The 20,711-nt window shown below is 39.4% G+C and overlaps 2 protein-coding genes across 2 annotated transcripts in view; both read left to right on the top strand.

Annotated features, from left to right (window-relative positions):
• Positions 1-10,425, top strand: LOC118409158 (cingulin-like). The gene is made up of 11 exons (XM_035810027.1): positions 1-131; positions 588-694; positions 2,052-2,167; positions 2,663-2,710; positions 5,331-5,427; positions 5,957-6,028; positions 6,403-6,474; positions 6,742-6,929; positions 8,820-8,930; positions 9,873-10,037; positions 10,366-10,425. The coding sequence occupies exons 1-11, from the start codon at positions 1-3 to the stop codon at positions 10,423-10,425; spliced, it is 1,167 nt and encodes a 388-aa protein (XP_035665920.1).
• LOC118409159 (myosin-9-like) overlaps positions 9,873-20,711 on the top strand; it is a 20,956-nt gene continuing 10,117 nt past the window's right edge. Inside the window, exons 1-14 of the mRNA XM_035810028.1 lie at positions 9,873-10,037; positions 10,366-10,486; positions 11,705-11,778; positions 11,927-11,993; positions 13,524-13,687; positions 14,310-14,476; positions 15,082-15,305; positions 15,864-16,031; positions 16,535-16,681; positions 17,168-17,302; positions 18,196-18,261; positions 18,654-18,740; positions 19,843-19,953; positions 20,503-20,632. Coding sequence (XP_035665921.1) covers positions 10,475-10,486; positions 11,705-11,778; positions 11,927-11,993; positions 13,524-13,687; positions 14,310-14,476; positions 15,082-15,305; positions 15,864-16,031; positions 16,535-16,681; positions 17,168-17,302; positions 18,196-18,261; positions 18,654-18,740; positions 19,843-19,953; positions 20,503-20,632 — 1,552 coding nt within the window. The 5' untranslated portion in view covers positions 9,873-10,037; positions 10,366-10,474. The remainder of the gene's footprint in view (positions 10,038-10,365; positions 10,487-11,704; positions 11,779-11,926; positions 11,994-13,523; positions 13,688-14,309; positions 14,477-15,081; positions 15,306-15,863; positions 16,032-16,534; positions 16,682-17,167; positions 17,303-18,195; positions 18,262-18,653; positions 18,741-19,842; positions 19,954-20,502; positions 20,633-20,711) is intronic.

A 20,711-nucleotide genomic window follows, 5' to 3' on the forward strand; every position in this document is an offset into this window, starting at 1 on the left:
ATGGAGGGGAGGGGCAGACAGAGCCCCGCGTCCTTCAGCGACCGCTCCGGGAGTCCGTCCGGCGGGATCATACGCGCCGTCCTCGCACAGGCGGCTGGGAAACGGCTCAAGAAAGTGCAGAAAAAGATTGAGTAAGTGGTTGCAATCACGTCTTTTACCTTTGTATGTTTTGGAATCCTAGGCCAATTAAATATGATTAAGGCTTAAAAAACTTTCACCATGGACCATTCAGTCATTCAATTAATGTTAGTAATCAATTGTTTATAACAAGGTTTCTGTATCTGCACAGCTGGTATAAATCGCCCTTCAGCAAGACGCACCAGCTTCTGTAGCTGTATTCTGTATAGCTGGTACATGTATATCCACCCTTTGGCGTTACACAGCTTTTGTAGCCGGTGTATCAGCACTTCTGTATAACCCATTCTGTATTTGTAGCAGTTGGTTATATTACACTGATTAAACGACCACTCACAACCTTTGTACATCCGTTCGCAAGTGTTGTTTAAAGCTATGTCTGTGTAGGATGCTCTTACTTTAGGCATATATTACCTTAGCTAAAGAAACAAACATGTTGTGATTGTCAACAGGAGAGCGAAAACGCCCACCTTGCTGGAGGGGGATGAGCACAGGTACCACTCAGGAATATCTGACTACGACGAGGCAGAGAGAAGCTTGGCTCTGAGTGATAAAGATGGTGAGTATTTAAAAAATGATAATTTCATCAGGTTAGCAGGTCGTACATTGATAGATTTTTCTTTTACGCAACCAGTTAATATTTGAAACCAGACATTTTGGTAGATACAAATAGTTTCAAAATTGTTGTTCAAGCCAATTTAGGTGTACTTAGTACTTAGTACTTAGGTCCTCCTGTGCCGTGTAGTTTCCATCGTCCTCTGTCAGATGCAGCCTGCTCTGCCATTCCCCATGTGATTTTAGGTGTAGCCTGGATGAAAAACAGTTTCCAGGGCCTACACAGGCCAGGTCCTTGGCTCTAGGACCAACATATACCCCCAAGAAAAGTTAACCACACTTTCCTTGGAGGCAATTTGTTGGCCCTGGATTTAAGGAGCCTGTGTGGGCCCAGGAAATAGGTGTCAATATTTTGGTTGCATGTTTTTCTTAGCAAAGGATTATAGATGCTGGGCAGGAATGACAGAATGATTGTAATGAAACTACCAAAGATACACAAAAGTGTATATATATATGTATTGTATTCTGGGGGACTAGATTGGCCAAATGGAACAGATATCCTCTAACTTAGAGTCTAACATTTTCCTACAACCCTGTTTGATCCTTCCTGTGTTATCCATAAGTGGTTTAGCTAATATCATTAGTTGCTGCTGACCTTTTTGCCATGTACATTTCCTTAGCATTCTTCTCTCGAAGGAGATGGTCTATCGCAGGTGTTGTGATTTCAAAGTTGCGCTTGCTTGGGTGACAGTAACAGTCTGACCTAAACAAAAACTTCTCTTAGCAAAAATGATCTTTCAGTTAGGATACTTCTCTTACTAGTTTCCTTAGAGTATGCTCTGGTCTGGTCTATTGCAGGTGTTTGCAAGCTACACTTGCATGGGTGTCTGTTATAAACAGAAATTTCTCTTACTGACATGATCATTAAGTAAGCATTCTTCTCTTATTTCATTCCTTATCATACTTATCTCCATGGGATGGTCTATTGTTGGTGTTGTACTTTTAGAAGTGCCCTTGCTTGGTGTCTGAAACAGGCAGAAACTTAGAAACTATAATAGTATTATGGGAACCATAACAGGATAACATGTCAAAAATGCAACAGCATATGGTGTATTTTATGGTGTTTCTCAATTCTGAATATATAAGATATGTACAACTTTTCCTTACCTAACAGTTGTCCTCAACCGATTTCTCAGAGCAATGTAGTAGATAACACTTTCCTTAACCAAGCAACATTCTGGTGCTGGTGTCTGTGGAGTAGATTGACGTAACATTTTCTTTATACATGCATATGAGAAAGAATAAGATCTTAAGTATGTTATTTTTTTTTGCCGGTTTTAACACCATATTTTGCCATGAAGGCCCAGTGTCCCTCCGTTCCCTCCGTGCCGGAACACCTCCACTGTTGGGCTCCAGACCCTCGTCAGGGCGGATACCTCAGATCAGGAGGGACACTGATGACGAGAGCGGGAGGGAGGTGTGTAGATTTTATTACTACCCTTTGAAGAGCAAAGTTTTTTTTTTTAATTGCCAAAGTCTTGTAGTTTTCCTTTTTAAAAAAAATTATGAAAAGGACAATAAACCATGATTTCCTTAATATGATTCTAAAAATTACATTTGGGAACCTTAGTTGTATATTCTTAGCTAGCAATATCGAGCACTTCTCTCTCAAGTCCAAAAACAGTGTCCTAATCACCAAATTAGGTGCCCCTGGTACATGAATAAGTGTGCATGATTTCTTGTAAGCTCCAAAATGTGCAGAATGTGAGGAAAAAACATGTTAACACAAAAGGTGGGGCTCTAGTAGTATAGATGTTTGTCCTTTACACTATATAACCTATATAAACTATTATTTTAGGGGTCTGATCCTTCTACATTTTGTACCTTTTTGAGTACTATACAGTTGTTTGTTTAAATTTTGTAACCTGACATTTGTCAGAAACTAAATCTGTAAAATCTTCTCTTTTTGCAGGGAGATGATTCCGTTCCAAGAAGTGCAGCTTCCACCCCTCGAGGAGAGGTAAGTTATGCATAGTGATCCTTCTCTGAGTCAGTCTTCTATATTCATGTAGATAACAAATATTATTAATATTTAAATGACTAATAAGTATTTTTCCACTTTACAGGAAATGTAGGTACAATTGTATCATTCGATACAAATGTTTCACAACTTGTATATAAACATCAACTGTTACACATTGCAGCAAATAAAATAATTTAGTACTCAGTAGACAAACTCTTAAAAAGGAGGAATAAAAATGTAGACTTTAAAAACATACATTATGTAGAACTTATACTAATTCTTAGTCCTGCAAGACTTACAAATGCCTACTACACAACTGTAAGTAATATGAAATACAAATACAGTCTAAACACACATTTCTGACTGTCTTTCTTCTTGGTGTTGGTTTTCTATTTTTCTTTCATTATGATTGAATGATAACATTATATATTATAGTCAAACCTGTTGAAGTGACCACCTTTACACAAGGACTACCTCTTTTTGGTGGTCCCTAAGATAGTTTTTCCCATTTACAAAAGTAATTTAAAATCCAGTCTATCATGATCACCTATCTACATAGACCAAATTTTATTGGTTGCCTGAACAGGTTTGACTGTATACTATAACTTACGTGTGATTTGTTTAATCTCTTGAACTCTTCTTTCCTCCTCTCTTGACGCGTCGGCAGTACCGGGTTTTTGGTACCCGCAGGAAAAGAAACGTACATGTAACTCCTGATTTATTTCTTACCTCAGATTCTGATTTAGTTTAGCTTTGCTTCCTGCTCGGTGTGAGAAATGTATATGTAGTTGGATTAAGTCCACTGCTACTACATGTAAGTACAATGGCAACTGCTTACTCTAGCAGTAGAAAACAACCCTAATTGCTTACTTACCCTTAACTATTTTCCCTGTCTCTGCAATCACCCATACTGCTACACAATAAATGAATGCCTGTATTAGACAACATTTACGGTTAATGGCTGTTGCATGTAGTGAACATGTAGACATCCTTTATGTGAATGTGATTGCCCTGCTTATGCTGCTTACTACATATAAGAAACTATATGTTTGTAAGCATGGTTCTGTTATGATGTGAATATGTACATGTTTTAGGTTTCCTACTTGAAATGAGCCCTCTTATATAAAGTAACTAACTGCTGCAATGGTCTAGCGGTCACTTTAATAACAGGTCTCATATCAAGTAGGAAATCTAAGAAATGCATATTCATATTGTTGTGGTATGCCATCTTTTATTTCAGATTACAGGAAGTGTCAAAGAACTTTCTGTTTCATTCTCAAAAAAGAGTCCACAAGGATCCCGTGCCCTGAGAATTGAAAAGGTAAGCCAAAGTTTTAGGTTAGGTTTTTTCACTGTCACAACATGTTAATCAATGTTGCTGGTAATACTAACCTGTTACCTGTCATAGTCACCGGTACAGTGGCCAGAGTGTTCGCCTTGCATTTGGCAGGTCGTGAGTTTGATCCCCGGCCGAGTCATACCGAAAATTTAAAAATTTGGACTAAGCTGCTTTGTCTGCTGAGCATTCAGCATTTGGGAAAGAGTATGACACTCGATCACACAGACCACTGCCGGTGGACTAAATCTGCTTTAGTGATTGCACAAATTTGTGTGGCCAAAGGGCTATTGAAATGGAAATGGATGCTGCCCTATGAACCATCAGATATGGGAAGGACTTGAAAACCTATCAGGTATTGCAATCTGGCAGAATAGCAGATATACTGGTAAAAATCGCGATCTGATGATCTGCATCTCTGCCAGTAAAATCAGAGACTCTGCTGTTAGAGATCCTGGTCTTCATCTATACACTCTGTGCATGTTGATATTTGCTTTAAAGATAGTCTGTACTTGTCAGCTGATTCACTTTACGTAAGATCAATGGATTGACTTGAAACTCATGAAATTCATACATGGCAGACTGCCTAACACATTCCTAGCATCCCATTTGCGTCCTTTGTTGATGGAGAGACTCTAAACGCAATCCGCCAATTCTGCCAGATTCCATTCTGAACACAGTCAAACACTATAATGTATATCCCTACCTTCCCTGAGTCTGAGACTGATTTAATTGTTTACTAGCATCCCGATTGCATTCCTTGTTCACAGAAAGACTCTGAACGCAGTCCGCTAATTGTACCAGATTTCATTCTGTATGCACTTAAACTAAAAAACTGTGTATCCTAACATATACAGGGTTCTCCACAGAATTTTTTAGTATAGTGGAGGGGCTGGCAAAAATAACCCGCACCAACGTGCTGCACTTTCATGAAAATGGGTTCATTTTGCAATGACAGAGGGTGTCAAATACTACAAGTATAATATACTGTTGTTATTCCTTTGTTGTGAAGTGGCAAAACTACTATTGTTTTGATCATTGCTCATTCACAAGTTTTTGCAGACAATGCTGACTGGAAAAGTGATGGGTACAAAAATCTGTGAATTGTCATTAATCTTAGCAAAACTAACAAAGAAAATAGGGAAGAAACACACTAAATTTGAAAAATAGTATAGTGGAGCTGGCTGAGAGTATAGTGGAGGGCCTCCTTTATTCCACTCTCTGGGGAGAACCCTGATATATATTACCATTCCCGAGACTGATGTAACTGTTTCCCTACAGGAGAGATTGGAGAGTGAACTTAGAAAGGAGAAGGCAGAGCTCTCCAACATGCGGTTTGACAGAGAGATGTTACTGGAAAGAGAAAAGCAATATGGCAGTAAGTATTTTATGGTCCCCTTTGTTGTTAGTGCACAAACTGCTGCAGTGGCCTAATGTGTTGGATGTGTTAAGTATGTTTGTAAGTTTGTAAGTTCAAATTTTTTTGTATGTTGAGCACTCAGTACTTATGGGGAAAAGTATGGAAGTAGAAGACATACCACTTTCAGTGGACTAGTCGCCTGTTAGGTGCATTAAAAACAGACTAGCACCACCCTATATACCATATGTTGTAGGAAGGAGTTACTAAACCTTTAACTGTATTAGAAATATTTTTAGAAAGCAGTTTTCAATTAAAAATTGGTTGCATATTCTATCAAAAATCGTTGGCTTCAACTGTATCATTCTTACTACTACGTTGTACATAAAACCTTTATCCTTCCTGTAGAAAACAGAAGGAGCATGGCATGGAGCTGTACCCACTGTTCCTGTACCTCTACTTGTACCTGTACCTGTACCTGTACCTGTACTGTACCTGTAACTGTACTGTACCTGTACCTGTACCAATCTTACCTTTATCCTTCCTGTAGAAAACATCCAGGACCTGCAGAACAGAGTGTCCCAGCTGTTGACCCAGCAGGACAGACTACAGAAGGAGCATGGCACAGAGCTGTACCCACTGTACCTGTACCTGTACCTGTACATGTACCTGTACCTGTACATGTACCTGTACCTGTACCTGTACCTGTACCTGTTCCTGTACATGTACCTGTACCTGTACCTGTTCCTGTACATGTACCTGTACCTTTACCTGTACCTGTACCAATCTTACCTTTATCCTTCCTGTAGAAAACATCCAGGACTTGCAGAATAGAGTGTCCCAGCTGCTGACCCAGCAGGATAGACTACAGAAGGAGCATGGCACAGAGCTGTACCCACTGTACCTGTACCTGTACCCACTGTACCTGTACCTGTACCCACTGTACCTGTACCTGTACCTGTACCTGTACCAATCTTACCTTTATCTGTCCTGTAGAAAACATCCAGGACCTGCAAAACAGAGTGTCCCAGCTGCTGACCCAGCAGGACAGACTACAGAAGGAGCATGGCACTGAGCTGTACCCACTGTGCCTGTACCTGTACTGTACCTGTACTGTACCTGTACCTGTACCTGTACCAATCTTACCTTTACTCTTCCTGTAGAAAACATCCAGGACTTGCAGAATAGAGTGTCCCAGCTGTTAACCCAGCAGGACAGACTGCAGAAGGAGCATGGCAAAGAGCTGTACCGACTGTACCTGTACCTCTACCTGTACCTACTGTACCTGTACCTGTACCTGTACCTGCACCAATCTTACCTTTATCCTTCCTGTAGAAAACATCCAGGACTTGCAGAATAGAGTGTCCCAGCTGTTGACCCAGCAGGACAGACTACAGAAGGAGCATGGCACAGAGCTGGGGCGCTTCCAGAGCAAGGCCCTGGCGGACGTGGAGAGAGAGAAGAAGGATGCAGCACAGAGGGCCAGGATACTGGAAGGGGAGCTGGATGCACTCAAAGTGGAGGTAGGCTGATAAGGCATTGGTAATTAATGTTTTACCAGAAGTTTGATGATAAAGAATATGTCAATATGTTTGGATAGTGTTCAGCACCAAGGATAGGCATGTTGACCTGTATATGGGTGGTGTTCAGTACAAGGGACAGGTGTGTTTACCTGTTTGTGGATAGTGTTCAGCACCAAGGACAGGCATGTTGACCTGTATATGGGTGGTGTTCAGTACAAAGGACAGGTGTATTTAACTGTGTATGGATGGTGTTTAGCACCAAGGACAGGCATGTTCACCTGTATATGGGTGGTGTTCAGTACAAGGGACAGGTGTGTTTAGCTGTGTATGGATGGTGTTTAGCACCAAGGACAGGCATGTTCACCTGTATATGGGTGGTGTTCAGTACAAGGGACAGGTGTGTTTAGCTGTGTATGGATGGTGTTCAGCACCAAGGACAGGCATGTTGACCTGTATATGGGTGGTGTTCAGTACAAGGGACAGGTGTGTTTAGCTGTGTATGGATGGTGTTTAGCACCAAGGACAGGCCTGGTCACCCTTGTGTTTAGCACCATATGCCAGAAGTTGAGGTAGGCTGACGAGGCATTGAAGTCACAGGTAATGTTTTGCCAGACGTTTGATATGAAAAATTATATCAATGCTTGGAAATATGAAGGCATCTGATTATTAAGTGTGTCTATTTCAGGAGAATTGAAAAGATTTAAATGAAAAGATTGAACAGCCAAAGATTACCAAAAAGTATTTTGAATTATTTATTGTCTTGAAGAAAGAAAGCTCTCAAGGGATCCCCAAGTAGATGATATTATTGACAAACACAATCACCAGGGTTATAGTCAGGATTTCATTTTAGCGAAGTGGGAATGTCATGGTAGCAAAGCGACAAATCAGGAGATTGATGAGATTTTGACAATGTCGAGTTAAAAGTTGGCACTCTATTAACATCACATGTAATTTGAAGGATTTTTGGTCAGTTTTGAATGGCATATCATCATTTTTCATTGTTCAGACATTGATTAGACATTGCTGAACAACAAAATGATAGCAAAGCACCACTTCACATGTTAAAAACTAGCGTAGTGGCCCTTATTTTAGCGTAGTGGTCACAAATTTTAGCGTAGTGGCCCACTACGCTAAAATGCACTAGCTAGAACCCTGCAATCACAATTGTGCATATGTCATTTAGCACCAAGGAATTGCTTGATAATAGTTTTATGGATGGTATTCGGTGCCAAGGAGAGGCTTGTGTGTGGTGTGGATAGTGTTCAGCACTAAGGGCAGGTATGTTACCTGTGTGTGGATGGTGTTCAGCACCAAGGACAGGTATATTACCTGTGTGTGGATGGTGTTCAGCACCAGGGACAGGCATGTTTACCCGTGTGTGGATGGTGTTCAGCACCAAGGACAGGCATTGCTATCTTTGTATGGATGGTGTTCAGTGCCAAGGAGAGATTTGTTTGCCTGTGTGTGGATGGTGTTCAGTGCCAAGGAGATATTTGTTTGCCTATGTGTGGATGGTGTTCAGCACCAAGGACAGGCATTGTTATCTTTGTGTGGATGGTATTCAGTGCCAAGGAGATATTTGTTTGCCTGTGTGTGGATGGTGTTCAGTGCCAAGGAGATATTTGTTTGCCTATGTGTGGATGGTGTTCAGTGCCAAGGAGATATTTGTTTGCCTATGTGTGGATGGTGTTCAGCACCAGGGACAGGCATTGCTATCTTTGTGTGGATGGTGTTCAGTGCCAAGGAGATATTTGTTTGCCTGTGTGTGGATGGTATTCAGCACCAAGGACAGGCATGCTTTCATGTGGATGCAGTAGCAACATTATAACCATGATTGTTAACGTCATATCACATAGTATGAACATAACTTCTGTTGTTGCCCCCTTGCAGAATGCATCTCTAGAAAAACAGTTGAGAGTGGCTAAGACCACGAGTGCTCTGGCGAAGGAATCAGACAGGACTGGTCGGGAGAGGCATCAGTCTGAACTCAGAAATATGCAGGTGAGATTACCTTGTATTGATTTGTCTACCAGACATTATACGTTGTCATGTATTAGACCTAGAAAAAATCGTGGTGTTCCAGGCTAGGCCTAGGAGAAAAATGTTGTGTTTCCTGTTTCCCTACCTACCCTAGAAAAACCTGCCGACCCTAGCCTTTTTGGGGGTGGGAATTTTTATTCAGCCTGCTTCCTATTGGAGAGTAAACACTGCTTGTCCTATCTTATGAAGGATAAATTTATCCATTATGCACAAAATTAAAGATTGACATTGAAAGACAATTAGTGTCCTCATGCATTTCAGTTTACTTTGTTCAACTGGATTGTAACATGTATGACACTAGAGTTTTGGCCAGCCTAAAAAAAATTACAAGAAAAAAAAATCCGTACCCTAATTTTTTCTGGACTGAAACAGGAAACACAACCTTTTTTTTACGGGCCTTACCTGACCTATTTGTTTCCTATTTTTTGAAAAGCTTCTTACTAGAAATGCCATCATTGTACATCAATTTTTCTGCACCCTATGATAGCAATCATGGTTAACATTCAAACAAATAAAATTTGGTAAAGCCAACACTGATGTTATCAAAAATTCTGAAGATCTTGCAAGTGATACAAATATTTTATGACTGTCATCATGATTATACTTAGTTGTTTATCTTGTATATGGTCCAAGAGACCTGAGTATGTTGTCCCACTACAACATATGGTACATACAGTAAATGTTACATTAGTACAACATTTTGTAATACCTGCTATGTCTTGTCGTGATTACTTCTGGAATTTTCAACCTGTAAACCTTTCAATTTTCTTACTCTTTTAGGATGAGATCAGATGCACACCCACAAGCAGTGAACTTGCTGCATATTGTAGTGATGCATGCCATGTCATGATTCCTTCTTGAATTTTCAGTCTGTAAAAACTAAAATGTTTCTTCCTCTTACAGGATGAGATCAGAAGAACCCACCAGCTCCTGGCCGAGCAGGAGAAAGTTGTGGAGGAGAGCAACAAGAAGAGCAATCAGATGCACGAGAAGTTCACAAAAGCCAGGGAACAGAAGACTCAGCTGGAGAGAGACTCAGAAAACAGCAGAAGTGTTGCAGAGCAAAGAGTGAGTTGGAGATTTCTGTTGGAAACTCTACTTTTCACACTTAAATTACAAAACCAGTTGGTGCTGAATTTTTGACAAATTTTGTTTGCTGTTTGGGCTTAGCTTTGTATCATGAAATTCATACAATGTATTATTGAGAAAATGTAGTACATTAATAGCAGAATAACAACTTGCTGAAGAATCTGTGAGCTTTAAAGGACATGTTTGCAACAATGCTACAAGGACCTCTCAATCCCTGCCCAGTTTTACAATTTTGCTAAAGGAAAAGCTCAAAATTACATGTATTACATTATAGATGAGGTTCATGTTATGTCTTCTTCACTTTCAGATTAAAACATTAGAGGGTAGAGCCAAAGTGCAGAGGAAACCTAGAGTTGGCAAGGACTGAACATTCCGAGGAACTAGCCAAAACTAGAGAAGAACTTATCACTCAAGTCATGCAGCTACAGGTACAGAACATTTGTAGTCACAGCTTGTCATCAGCTCAACATGCTCAATAAGGAATACAATGCAATTGCCAGCTCAAAAAGGACTGTTAAACATGAAAGCTGCTTCAAGAGCCCAACAGCTTTATGCCACACAAAAATCCTGACCATACCATGTCTGGATCATGAGATATCAAAACGTATCTGTTTGCATGTGTGTTGCTGCAATTCCCAACATACAGAATCCAGCATTGCTACATGACACAATCCTGTATATCATTAGTACTGTAATTTTTTGTGTGACTGGAAAGGTCACAAAGCAGTAAATATGATTGCTTTGTTTTCCTTTCATTTAATGTCTAATAAGACAATTATTATATTACTATAGACAGTGTCTAGACAATACTCTTGGGGGGGGGATACTCTTATAGAAAGATATACACTCAATGTACTTAAATGCTATTAACTTATGTACCTATTCAGTACTCTTATATACTCTATTCCCTTGCATATATCTCAGACCAAGCAGCCAGAGCTGCCCTGCCCTTGACTGGTATAGCATCTGTCATTTACATGGCATGTTTGAAAACTATTTTTGATATCAGTCCTTAATCATTGAATATTTGTATCCATTGCGTATGTCCCAGACCAAGCAGTCAGAGTTGTCCCGTCTCCTGACCATAGAGAGAGAGAAGACCAAGTCTCTGCAGTCCACAGTCAGGCACCTGGAGGACCTATAATAGTATACGTACTTTATACAGCACACTTACCTTGTACATATTCCATTCCTTTTTGAATCCAGACCAAGCAGTCGGAGTTGTCCCGGCTCCTGACCATAGAGAGAGAGAAGACCAAGTCCCTGCAGTCCACAGTCAGGCACCTGGAGGACCTACTTACTCTGTACAGTACACTTACATATTTCATTCCCTTTTGAATCTCCCAGACCAAGCAGTCGGAGTTGTCCCGGCTCCTGACCATAGAGAGAGAGAAGACCAAGTCTCTGCAGTCCACAGTCAGGCACCTGGAGGACCTATAATAGTATACGTACTTTATACAGCACACTTACCTTGTACATATTCCATTCCTTTTTGAATCTCCCAGACCAAGCAGTCGGAGTTGTCCCGGCTCCTGACCATAGAGAGAGAGAAGACCAAGTCCCTGCAGTCCACAGTCAGGCACCTGGAGGACCTACTTACTCTGTACAGCACACTTACATATTCTATTCCTTTGTGAATATCCCAGACCAAGCAGTCAGAGTTGTCGCGTCTCCTGACCATAGAGAGAGAGAAGACCAAGTCTCTGCAGTCCACAGTCAGGCACCTGGAGGACCTATAGTATATGTACTCTGTACAGTACACTCACATATTCCATTCCCTTCTGACTATCCCAGACCAAGCAGTCGGAGTTGTCCCGGCTCCTGACCATAGAGAGAGAGAAGACCAAGTCTCTACAGTCCACAGTCAGGCATCTGGAGGACAGGCTGGAGCGACAGCGATCCTCATCCAGGAGCTCTGGTTTCGCAGGTTCGGAGGTAAAACTGCTCATTACAAATTTAATAAGAATTTATCAGTCAGGTACATATTTGCTGGTCCCTACCAGACCCAGAAGACCAAGTACGCTGGATGACTTTTAGCTATACCATTGGTAGCAAACAGTAACCCTCTGGTGGGGTTACTTCTCTGGCAAATTGTGCAACCTATTTGATCAGTATCTACTATAGTTGCAGCTCCCTACAGTCTTGTAGAAACTACGTCTTTGCTAATATGATAATTGTGGTGATTTAATGATAGCAATCATGTCTGAGTTACATACAAAATTTGAAGTGTACACACACCATAAGAAATAGATTATGAATATGATCATAATGTAAATGTCTTAGGCCAAGCAGCGAAACTGTTCTTAGCCAAAAATGGCCATTAGATGTAATTGTTTGGTGAACAAAAGAGGGTGAATACTGAATTTCTGTGACCCTTTTTTCTAGGGGCCTCCAAGAAAAGGTCTTGATAACGATTTGCAGGTACAAAAATCCCCAAAAATGTGGTGCACCTAACCTGCATGTTAAAGGGCACTAAGGGCTTCTTCAAAATGTAAATGTACAGCAAAATTTTAAGCGTTTCAGCAAAGAATATATGCACCTTTTTTTGGATAGAGAAATATGATATATTCTGGACAATGCAAATTGAATTGTTTTATTCCTTTTAAAGTATATCACAATCACAGACACACATTTTTGCACTTACAATGCACGCACCAGCTTGTATATGTAGAAGTATCCTTGCCTCCCTTGTAATACATTATGAAATACTATGTGGTGGTGCCAAATTTTTTGATTACCTTTAAACATATTGCAACTTTGGTGTTATGGTGAACCTTCTTTCACTCCTAATATATTGGAGTCCTATTCTGTGTTGTAGCCAAGAGTGCAAGAAGATTCTGTAGATTCTGTACAATCTCTGGATATTCCCTTAGAAGATTTTGATTTATGTCACTTGAGATCAAACGATTGACTTGAAATTTAGGGTTTATAACTGGGAGACTACCCTAACATGTTCCTAGCACCCTGATCAGAGTCTGTGTTGACAGAGAATATGGTCACAATATCTACCAGTAGAGTCAATGACTCTGCCAGGTCATAAACTCTACCCTGACATACATGTATATATAAAATGAGGAAGATTCAGGTGTAGCTATTTTCTAAATAAAAGTTATCTGTTGCTTTCATTACTTATTTTTCTGCAGATGATGTTAGAAGAGTGAGGGCTTTGGCATCCATGCTTTCCCTCTTTTTCCAAATATGTCCAAAGGAGTCCACTACCAATGATAATGCCCTTCATTTGGGTTTCTATCCATTCCTTAGAACTAGATCTGGAACAAGCTTCCTTGTGATTGCTTCCTTAATGGTTACATGTACTGATGAACCTTAAACTTTAAAAGACCAACAAACATCTGACATTATATAATCCAGTACAGCAACCTAAAAGATTTGAGTGACTCATAGAGCATTTGTTTGTGCTAAACCTGAAGTAGATCTATTAGGATTTTCCTTGTCTTCCTACAACAGGCCACAGAATCGGAAAGAGAAGAAATCGAGGAGAGTCTGAGGTCCCAGATCGAGGAGCTGCAGTACCAGAAGGATGAGCTAGAGGCGCAGCTGGACGAACTCAGGGAGGAGTTTGAGAACAAAGTGTTCAATGAGACCAAAGAACTTCAGAAGACATTCTCAGAGTGAGCATTATATCTGTTTACCATTAGCATATTATGCACTAGTTTATCTTTGTCCATGGGGTAACCTACATCCATTGTATTTTTTTTAGAAATGGTATTTAAGGATATCAAGTTGAAGGATGGTGGTTTCAAATTTCAATATTTTCGAAATAGTGCAGTTTGTAACTATCCTAAATCCCCTTTTTTTTTAAATCAACAAATTTAGGTCACCCAGAGGATAAAGAAGAACTAATGTAGCCCTCTATTTCTGAATTGATGTGTGAACATGTTAACAATTAACTAACTGTAAGTCTTTTTGCCATTTAGTTTAATCAGTAGTATTCTTTACTATAATTGCATTCATTTTATTGGTATAAGGAGACAAAACATTAGAAGATGCAATACCAGAAATCTAGTAAAATGATAAAATATTTAGGGTAAGCCAAATCCTTACATGTGCTTAAAGATTACATCAGGTAGCACCTGTTAAATGTAGGTACATAATCACATATAGCACAGAGTAACAAATGATGGTAGACTCTTACTTATGATTAGAGACTGATATGATGTTGATGATATTGTAAATATAGCAAGATAGTGGTTAACAGATGGAAGATCTTACTTCTACTTAAACACATTCCAGGAAAGTTGCCACCCTCCTGAAGGAGAATGAGGAGTCCCACAAGAAGGTGAAGACGCTGGAAGACGAGCTGACCAACTCCCGCACGGCCGCGGGACTGCAGAGCGGGGAGAACAGGAAACTGCTGACACGGCTGCACGAGGCCGACTCGCAGATCAACAAACTTAGAGGTACAAACACTTGTGGTAATATTATAGAGGCCTAACTTAGTTCATCTGACAAAGCTGCAGCTGTTTTAAGTGTATTGGATGGCATTCATAGCCATTGACAGATGTGTTCATGTATGTGTTGATGGCATTTAGCACCAAGCACAACTGTTGTGTTTCCCTTTGTGTGGACAGCATTCAGCACCAAGGACAGGTGTGTTTGCTTGTATGTGGATGGTATTCAGCACCTAGGGCAGATATGTTAACCTGTGTGTGGATGGCATTCAGCACCAAGCACAGATGTGTTTATCTGTGTGTCGATGGTGTTCAGCACCAAGGACAGGCATGTTTAGTTGTGTGTGGATGATGTTAAACACAAAGGACTGATGTATTAGCCTGTGTGTGGATGGTGTTCAGGGACAGGTGTGTTAGCCTGTGTGTGGATGGTGTTCAGCATCAAGGTTAGGTGTGTTTGCTTGTGTGTGGATGGTGTTTTGCACCAGTGATGTTATGAAAGTCCCTATTCGATTGTGTCACTGAAATTCACTTGACCAGTTATCAAGTTCATTGTCTGTTGTGTTCCTGTAACCAGAAATTCTCACAACCTTTTTGACATCTCAAACTTGCAGAAAACCTCGAGAAGGCGGAAGCACAGATCAGTGTCAAGGATCAGGAGAAGAACCATGTTCTACACGAGAAGTCTCAGCAGCAGTCTGAGATCAGCAGACTCAAGGCCAAGATCACCACTCAGGAGGCGCTCATCAAGACTGCCGAGGACGGCCGTGAGAAGGTTGAGAGCGAGTGGAGGAAAACTATGGAGGACCTGAAAGCCACGGACTCTGTTAGGATAGAGGTTGGTACAATTTTGTCTTTGTCATTTTTGTAACATAGAATGAAGTTGCCTATCCATGTAAATGTAAATATTATAGCAATAGATAATATGAGACTTGATAATTTACATGATCATAAAGCAACAGGATAGAGGTTGGTACTGCTACTTTGGGTTAGTTTTGCATCATAAATTACAGAAAAGGTGGATTTTTTTGTCTTCCCCTGTCTCCAAAAAAAGTCAAACATTATATAACATGGATCTTTGTACATATCCCTGTAAACTGTAACTATAGCTTATATGCGACTATATCAAGTATACAATAAGTATATGACTGGTAGTTTTTTTGTTGTAACCTTTGTGTCTGTATCTATATTTAGTCCTAAATCCAGTTTTCATTAAATGTTTGATTTTAGTACTCTAGAGTGTGATATGTTATAATTTTACTTGAAGGTGAGCCAATTTTACAAAATTGATGAAAATAATCTAATATTTGTTCAATATACTTATATAGAAATGATTTGGACATGTATGCCTGTACGAAAAGTGAACCCTTTATAAGAGATTCTTGTTTATTTTTAGTTGGAAAGACTGAAGTCACAACTGAAGGAGTTAGACAATGAGTACCAAGAATCCTGCCAAGAAAGGACTGAGATGGCCAAGAAGCTTGAAATTTCTGCCAAGGAAGCAGAATCTCTCAGGGCCAGGGTGGACTCACTGCTGTCTGATCTTGAACAGCTGGATTCTCAGGTATGTTTTTGTTGTAACCTTTTTTGAAACTTTATGAGATACTTAAATTGTCTGGGAGGCTAATTGTCATTGGCAAGGTTATGAAGGAGGAGGTAAAGGGGATACAGATGACATGATTTAAGTCCTATTTAAGAAATCAATGTTTTTTTCTGGTTGATATCATATCCTTTGAATTAACTGTTGTAGAAGACGCTATGAAAGTCCCCATTCTTTTTCGTCAATAAAATTCAAATGGGAATGACCGATTATCAAGTTCTTTGTCTGTTATGTTTGTGTCAGCAGAAAGCTAATTGCTGGAGGGTTGTTATACATGTACTGGCTATGCAGAATACATAACAATTGTTTGTTGTTTTCCTTTACAGAAAGCAGGATTGCTGGAGATGGTAGGAGCCAGAGACAGAAAGATGGAGTCTCTGTTAGCCCAGTACAGGGCACTAGAGGACCAGCTACAGAGGGACAGACTGTTATAGTAACTAACGATTGTCTGTTGTGTTTGTGTACAGAAAGCAGGTTTGCTGGAGGAGGTAGGAGCCAGAGACAGAAAGATGGAGTCTCTGTTAGCCCAGTACAGGGCACTAGAGGACCAGCTACAGAGGGACAGGCGGGACCTGCTCTCAGAACAGGACCTCAGTCAGAGACTCATGGGACAGGTACAGATTATAGATATGTCTTCTTTTAACTATCTGCAAATCTTAAAATGCCAACACGAAATTGAAGTAGTCTTCACTTCTTATACAATCATGTACATGCATGTATGTCAGCTGAAAACAAACATCCATAATGTTAAGATAGTTCATATTCCTTTGAAAGGTGCATGATACATGCACAACAATTGTACAAAATAAAAGTGCAAAATAAAGGTATAGAATAAAGCTTTGCATCCTAATAACTGGTACCTGAAACCATAGGTCCTTACATTTCTTTAGATTGCAATTCCTACAAATAGAGGCTACCTAAAAATGATGAGTGTGTTAGTTGCCTATTAGCGAGTGCATGTAGAATATGTTCTGTGATTTCCTGAGGCGAGGAAAGATTTCTTGTTTTGACTTTGACTTTGATGATGATATCATAAATGATGAGGCTCCTATCACAACAATGACCAAATTACATAATTCCTCTCTCTCTCTCTCTTCCAGCTTGCAGAGCTTCAGCAGAAGTATCAGCTGGATGCTGAGGCCAGAACCGGTGACTTTGAAGAACAGAACGCCAAACTCCTGCAGGACAACTACAAGCTCCTCAACACCATTGAGCTAAAGGAGGCAGAGCTTGAGGTAATGCAGAAAGCATTGGAGGAAACAATTTTTGCCGAAAAAAATTTTTTTCTTCATTTTGAATAGATTGTACAATGGCAAAACGAGAATACAATTTCGTTCCTCATTTTGAATATTGTTACCTTTAAAACTGTAGTATTCAAAACTAAAAAACATTCTTCATGAAAAATTCAATTTTTCTAACTGATGTGAACAAAGATCCATTTTCAACTTTGAATTAAAAACCAATTTTGTTTCTCTAGAGGTCCAAGTGTAGTTGCCAAATTGGAAATGTAAATCATGGTTTACTGTATTGTTAGACATTAAATGATAATTGCAAAACCTGTTCCAGCACACAATGTGTATGACATTGACCTGTCAAATGTTATCTCATACAATATAAAGATTGGCAACATCCAACAATGCTTGTGGGAAGAGGGAGCACTGTGCATGAATTTTTCATGATCTTGGAACAAAGATCTTTTCACCACTGGTGGTGTAATGGGGGTTTGGCGTTTTCACCTTCATGGGCAGTGAAGGCATTGTTTGTGATGACTGTCTGTCTAACTGTTGGTGTTTTAGTGTGTATGTTGGCTTGTCTGTGTATCTGTCTGTGTGTCTTTGTTACTGACTTACGTAATCCAGCATTCAAGTGGACTATTGTGAGGTCAACATTAACACTCTTAATGGATTGCGAGGATATTTAGTTAATATTGAAAGTCACAACTGAAATTGTTGGAAGCAGTTGAGTGTCAATGAAGAAGAGTGATTCAGAGCCAAGGTGGTCCAAACTTATAAGTCTTGTTTTTAGTTTTGGTTATTTAATGGTTATTCTCGGGCATGTTGTCATCATATACATTTCAGTAGACATTTTGATTAAGTGTTTATATGATATGTCTATTACTTTTCTTCAGGAATCTTCAAGACTACTGAAGGAAGAACTGGAAGAATCTGAAACCAAAGCAACAGAAAAGGAAAAGGTATTGCTGTGTGGTTTCTAATCATTGCATTTTTTTCATGAATCTGTAATATAGTTTACAAATTATATAATCATTGCATATCCCACATCATGATCATGATAATAATGATAATAATGTGGAAGTCTGTTCACAGTCTGTTTTTTTCTCTCAATTTTATGGGAAGAATATCTTGGATGCATCTGCATTACTTAGACCTAGTGCTATAAAATGTTAATGAATAGAAAAACTTTTTCCCTTTTTTTTCTTTATTCACAATGACACAACTAATATACAACTTATCATGCTGCTTAGCTTTTGTTGTCAAGTTCCTGATGGTTTACTGTATACATGTAGAAAATGGCCTTGACAATCTTACATTTTGTTGACACTTGTTTTCTTTGTCCTTCCTATAGATGCTTTCAGCAGCCAAGAGAGATGTGGAGAAATTCAGAGGAATGACGGCGGAAAAAGACAGAACCATCTCTAGACTTGAAGATGAGGTTTGTCTGTTTGTTTGCTTGTTTTAATTCATTAATTAGAAGTTGAAAATGTAACCTGCATTTCCTGTTATGGAACAATCTTTTATAATGATGTTAATAGCTAAATGTAAATTTAACAATCAGTGTAAAACCTTTGCAATTTGTAAGTAGTAAAAAGAATACTATTAGAAACACCTGTAAATCCTAACATGTTGAGATTCAGATAAAACAACATTGACCTACTACTAGTCTTTAAAACCTGTAGATTTTAATGTACCAATACACTTGACCTCAAGATATACTAGTACATTATAATTAGTTGTACCCCAATTTTTTTTTTACATATTAAGTTTTTTTTTTCCTGCCACGATTTTGCTCAGTCATTACATTTACATTATAAACCATTTGGACTATAATCATTGGTAAGACTTACCAACCTAACCCTGTCCCCATCTGCCCCATACTTTGCTGACATTGTTGTGTCAGGTTCCATGGACAATGAGAAAGGTGAGATGGGTGTAGACTAAGACAAGACACATAGCTCACCTGCCTTCGTTATAATCACAGATAGTTAGTACCTCCTATCACAGAGCATACTACGGCAATAGCTTGGTATATACTGGACTCAATTTTTGTTACTTGAAGGAGAAAATGTTTAAATCTATCTGGTGAACACATATTTGCTGACCTATGTTGCTGCAGTGTAATGGTGCCATCATTGACTGCACATGCCTATAGTCATGTTTGTACTTCACCATTAATGATGTTTATTTTTGTCTCTGCCTTTCACTCAAAATGATCAACAGTTACACTGTTTTCTTGTCACCACTATGCATATCATTAAAAGCTCCTTCATTTCCACACTAACTGCTAACATCTCCTAGGCACTAACTCCATGTACATGTATCCTATATCTATTGTACTTTGATAAATACACTTTATCATCATTGTCATTCAAGTTAGAGTCTTTAGCCATGTATTTTTCTTTTGCCCTACAAAATCAAGCCTGAAAAGTTAGCATATAAGAGAAGCTTCTCTACAGTGACATTGCATTTGAAACATATGTAAGATAGCAGAGAGACTGTTTAATCGTTATTTTCCATTTGCTGTTTTACCTGTTCAGCTGCACAACAAGGAGAAACAGAAACTGTTGTTAGAAAACCAGCTACAGGCCACAAAGAGTCGCATTGAACAGATGGAAGACAATGAGAGGCAGTCAGCAACAAGTTTGAAGGTAAGGGTAGGAAAAATTCATCTGGTCTATCAAACATATCTTATAGTTGCTACCCTCAATAGAACTGATGCAATAGTCTCACTTTTGATAGGTAAGAGAATTCAATACCAAAGACCTAAAGTCTGGTAGTTTTTTTCTGCTTAGCGCTCATCATTTGGGAAACAGCATGGGAGTTAAACACCGCTTCCATTCGACCCCGCTGTAGTGATTCCACAATTTGTGTTGCCCAAGGGCCCGACAGAACAGAGATGGACGCCACCATAGGCACCATGTATGGTGTGGGAGGACTTTATCTAACTCAGTGGGCTATTGACCTAAGGATACTCCTCACAACAGAATGAGTACAGACTTGAAGTCTAGTAACAACAAACTTTCAACCCTGGACCATGTTTAACTATGAACACAGTTGATGTACTTTCATGCTTATATCTAAGGTGTTAACAACATGTTTTCTCAAATTAGTTGTTAAGAAATTGCATAAAACGTGGTTAGATTGTTTTATGGTCATTCTATATAATCTTATTACTGAAAAAATGGTTTCATTTTTAGGATAAGTGCAACAAGCTGGAAGGTCAGCTGAGTGAACTGACAGAAGAAAAGAGAAGGCTGCAGAAGGAGTTGAGGGAAGGACAGAAGGAGGCAGACAGAATCAAAGAGGAAAACAAGTCATTGCAGAATGGTATGTATTCAGTTGAATCCTAGCATTACCTACAAATGGTTACTGTACATGTAAATGCAGTAATGTTCTCGGTAGTTTT

The sequence above is a fragment of the Branchiostoma floridae genome, chromosome 2, assembly GCF_000003815.2.
Source record: "Branchiostoma floridae strain S238N-H82 chromosome 2, Bfl_VNyyK, whole genome shotgun sequence".
NCBI lineage: Eukaryota > Metazoa > Chordata > Leptocardii > Amphioxiformes > Branchiostomatidae > Branchiostoma > Branchiostoma floridae.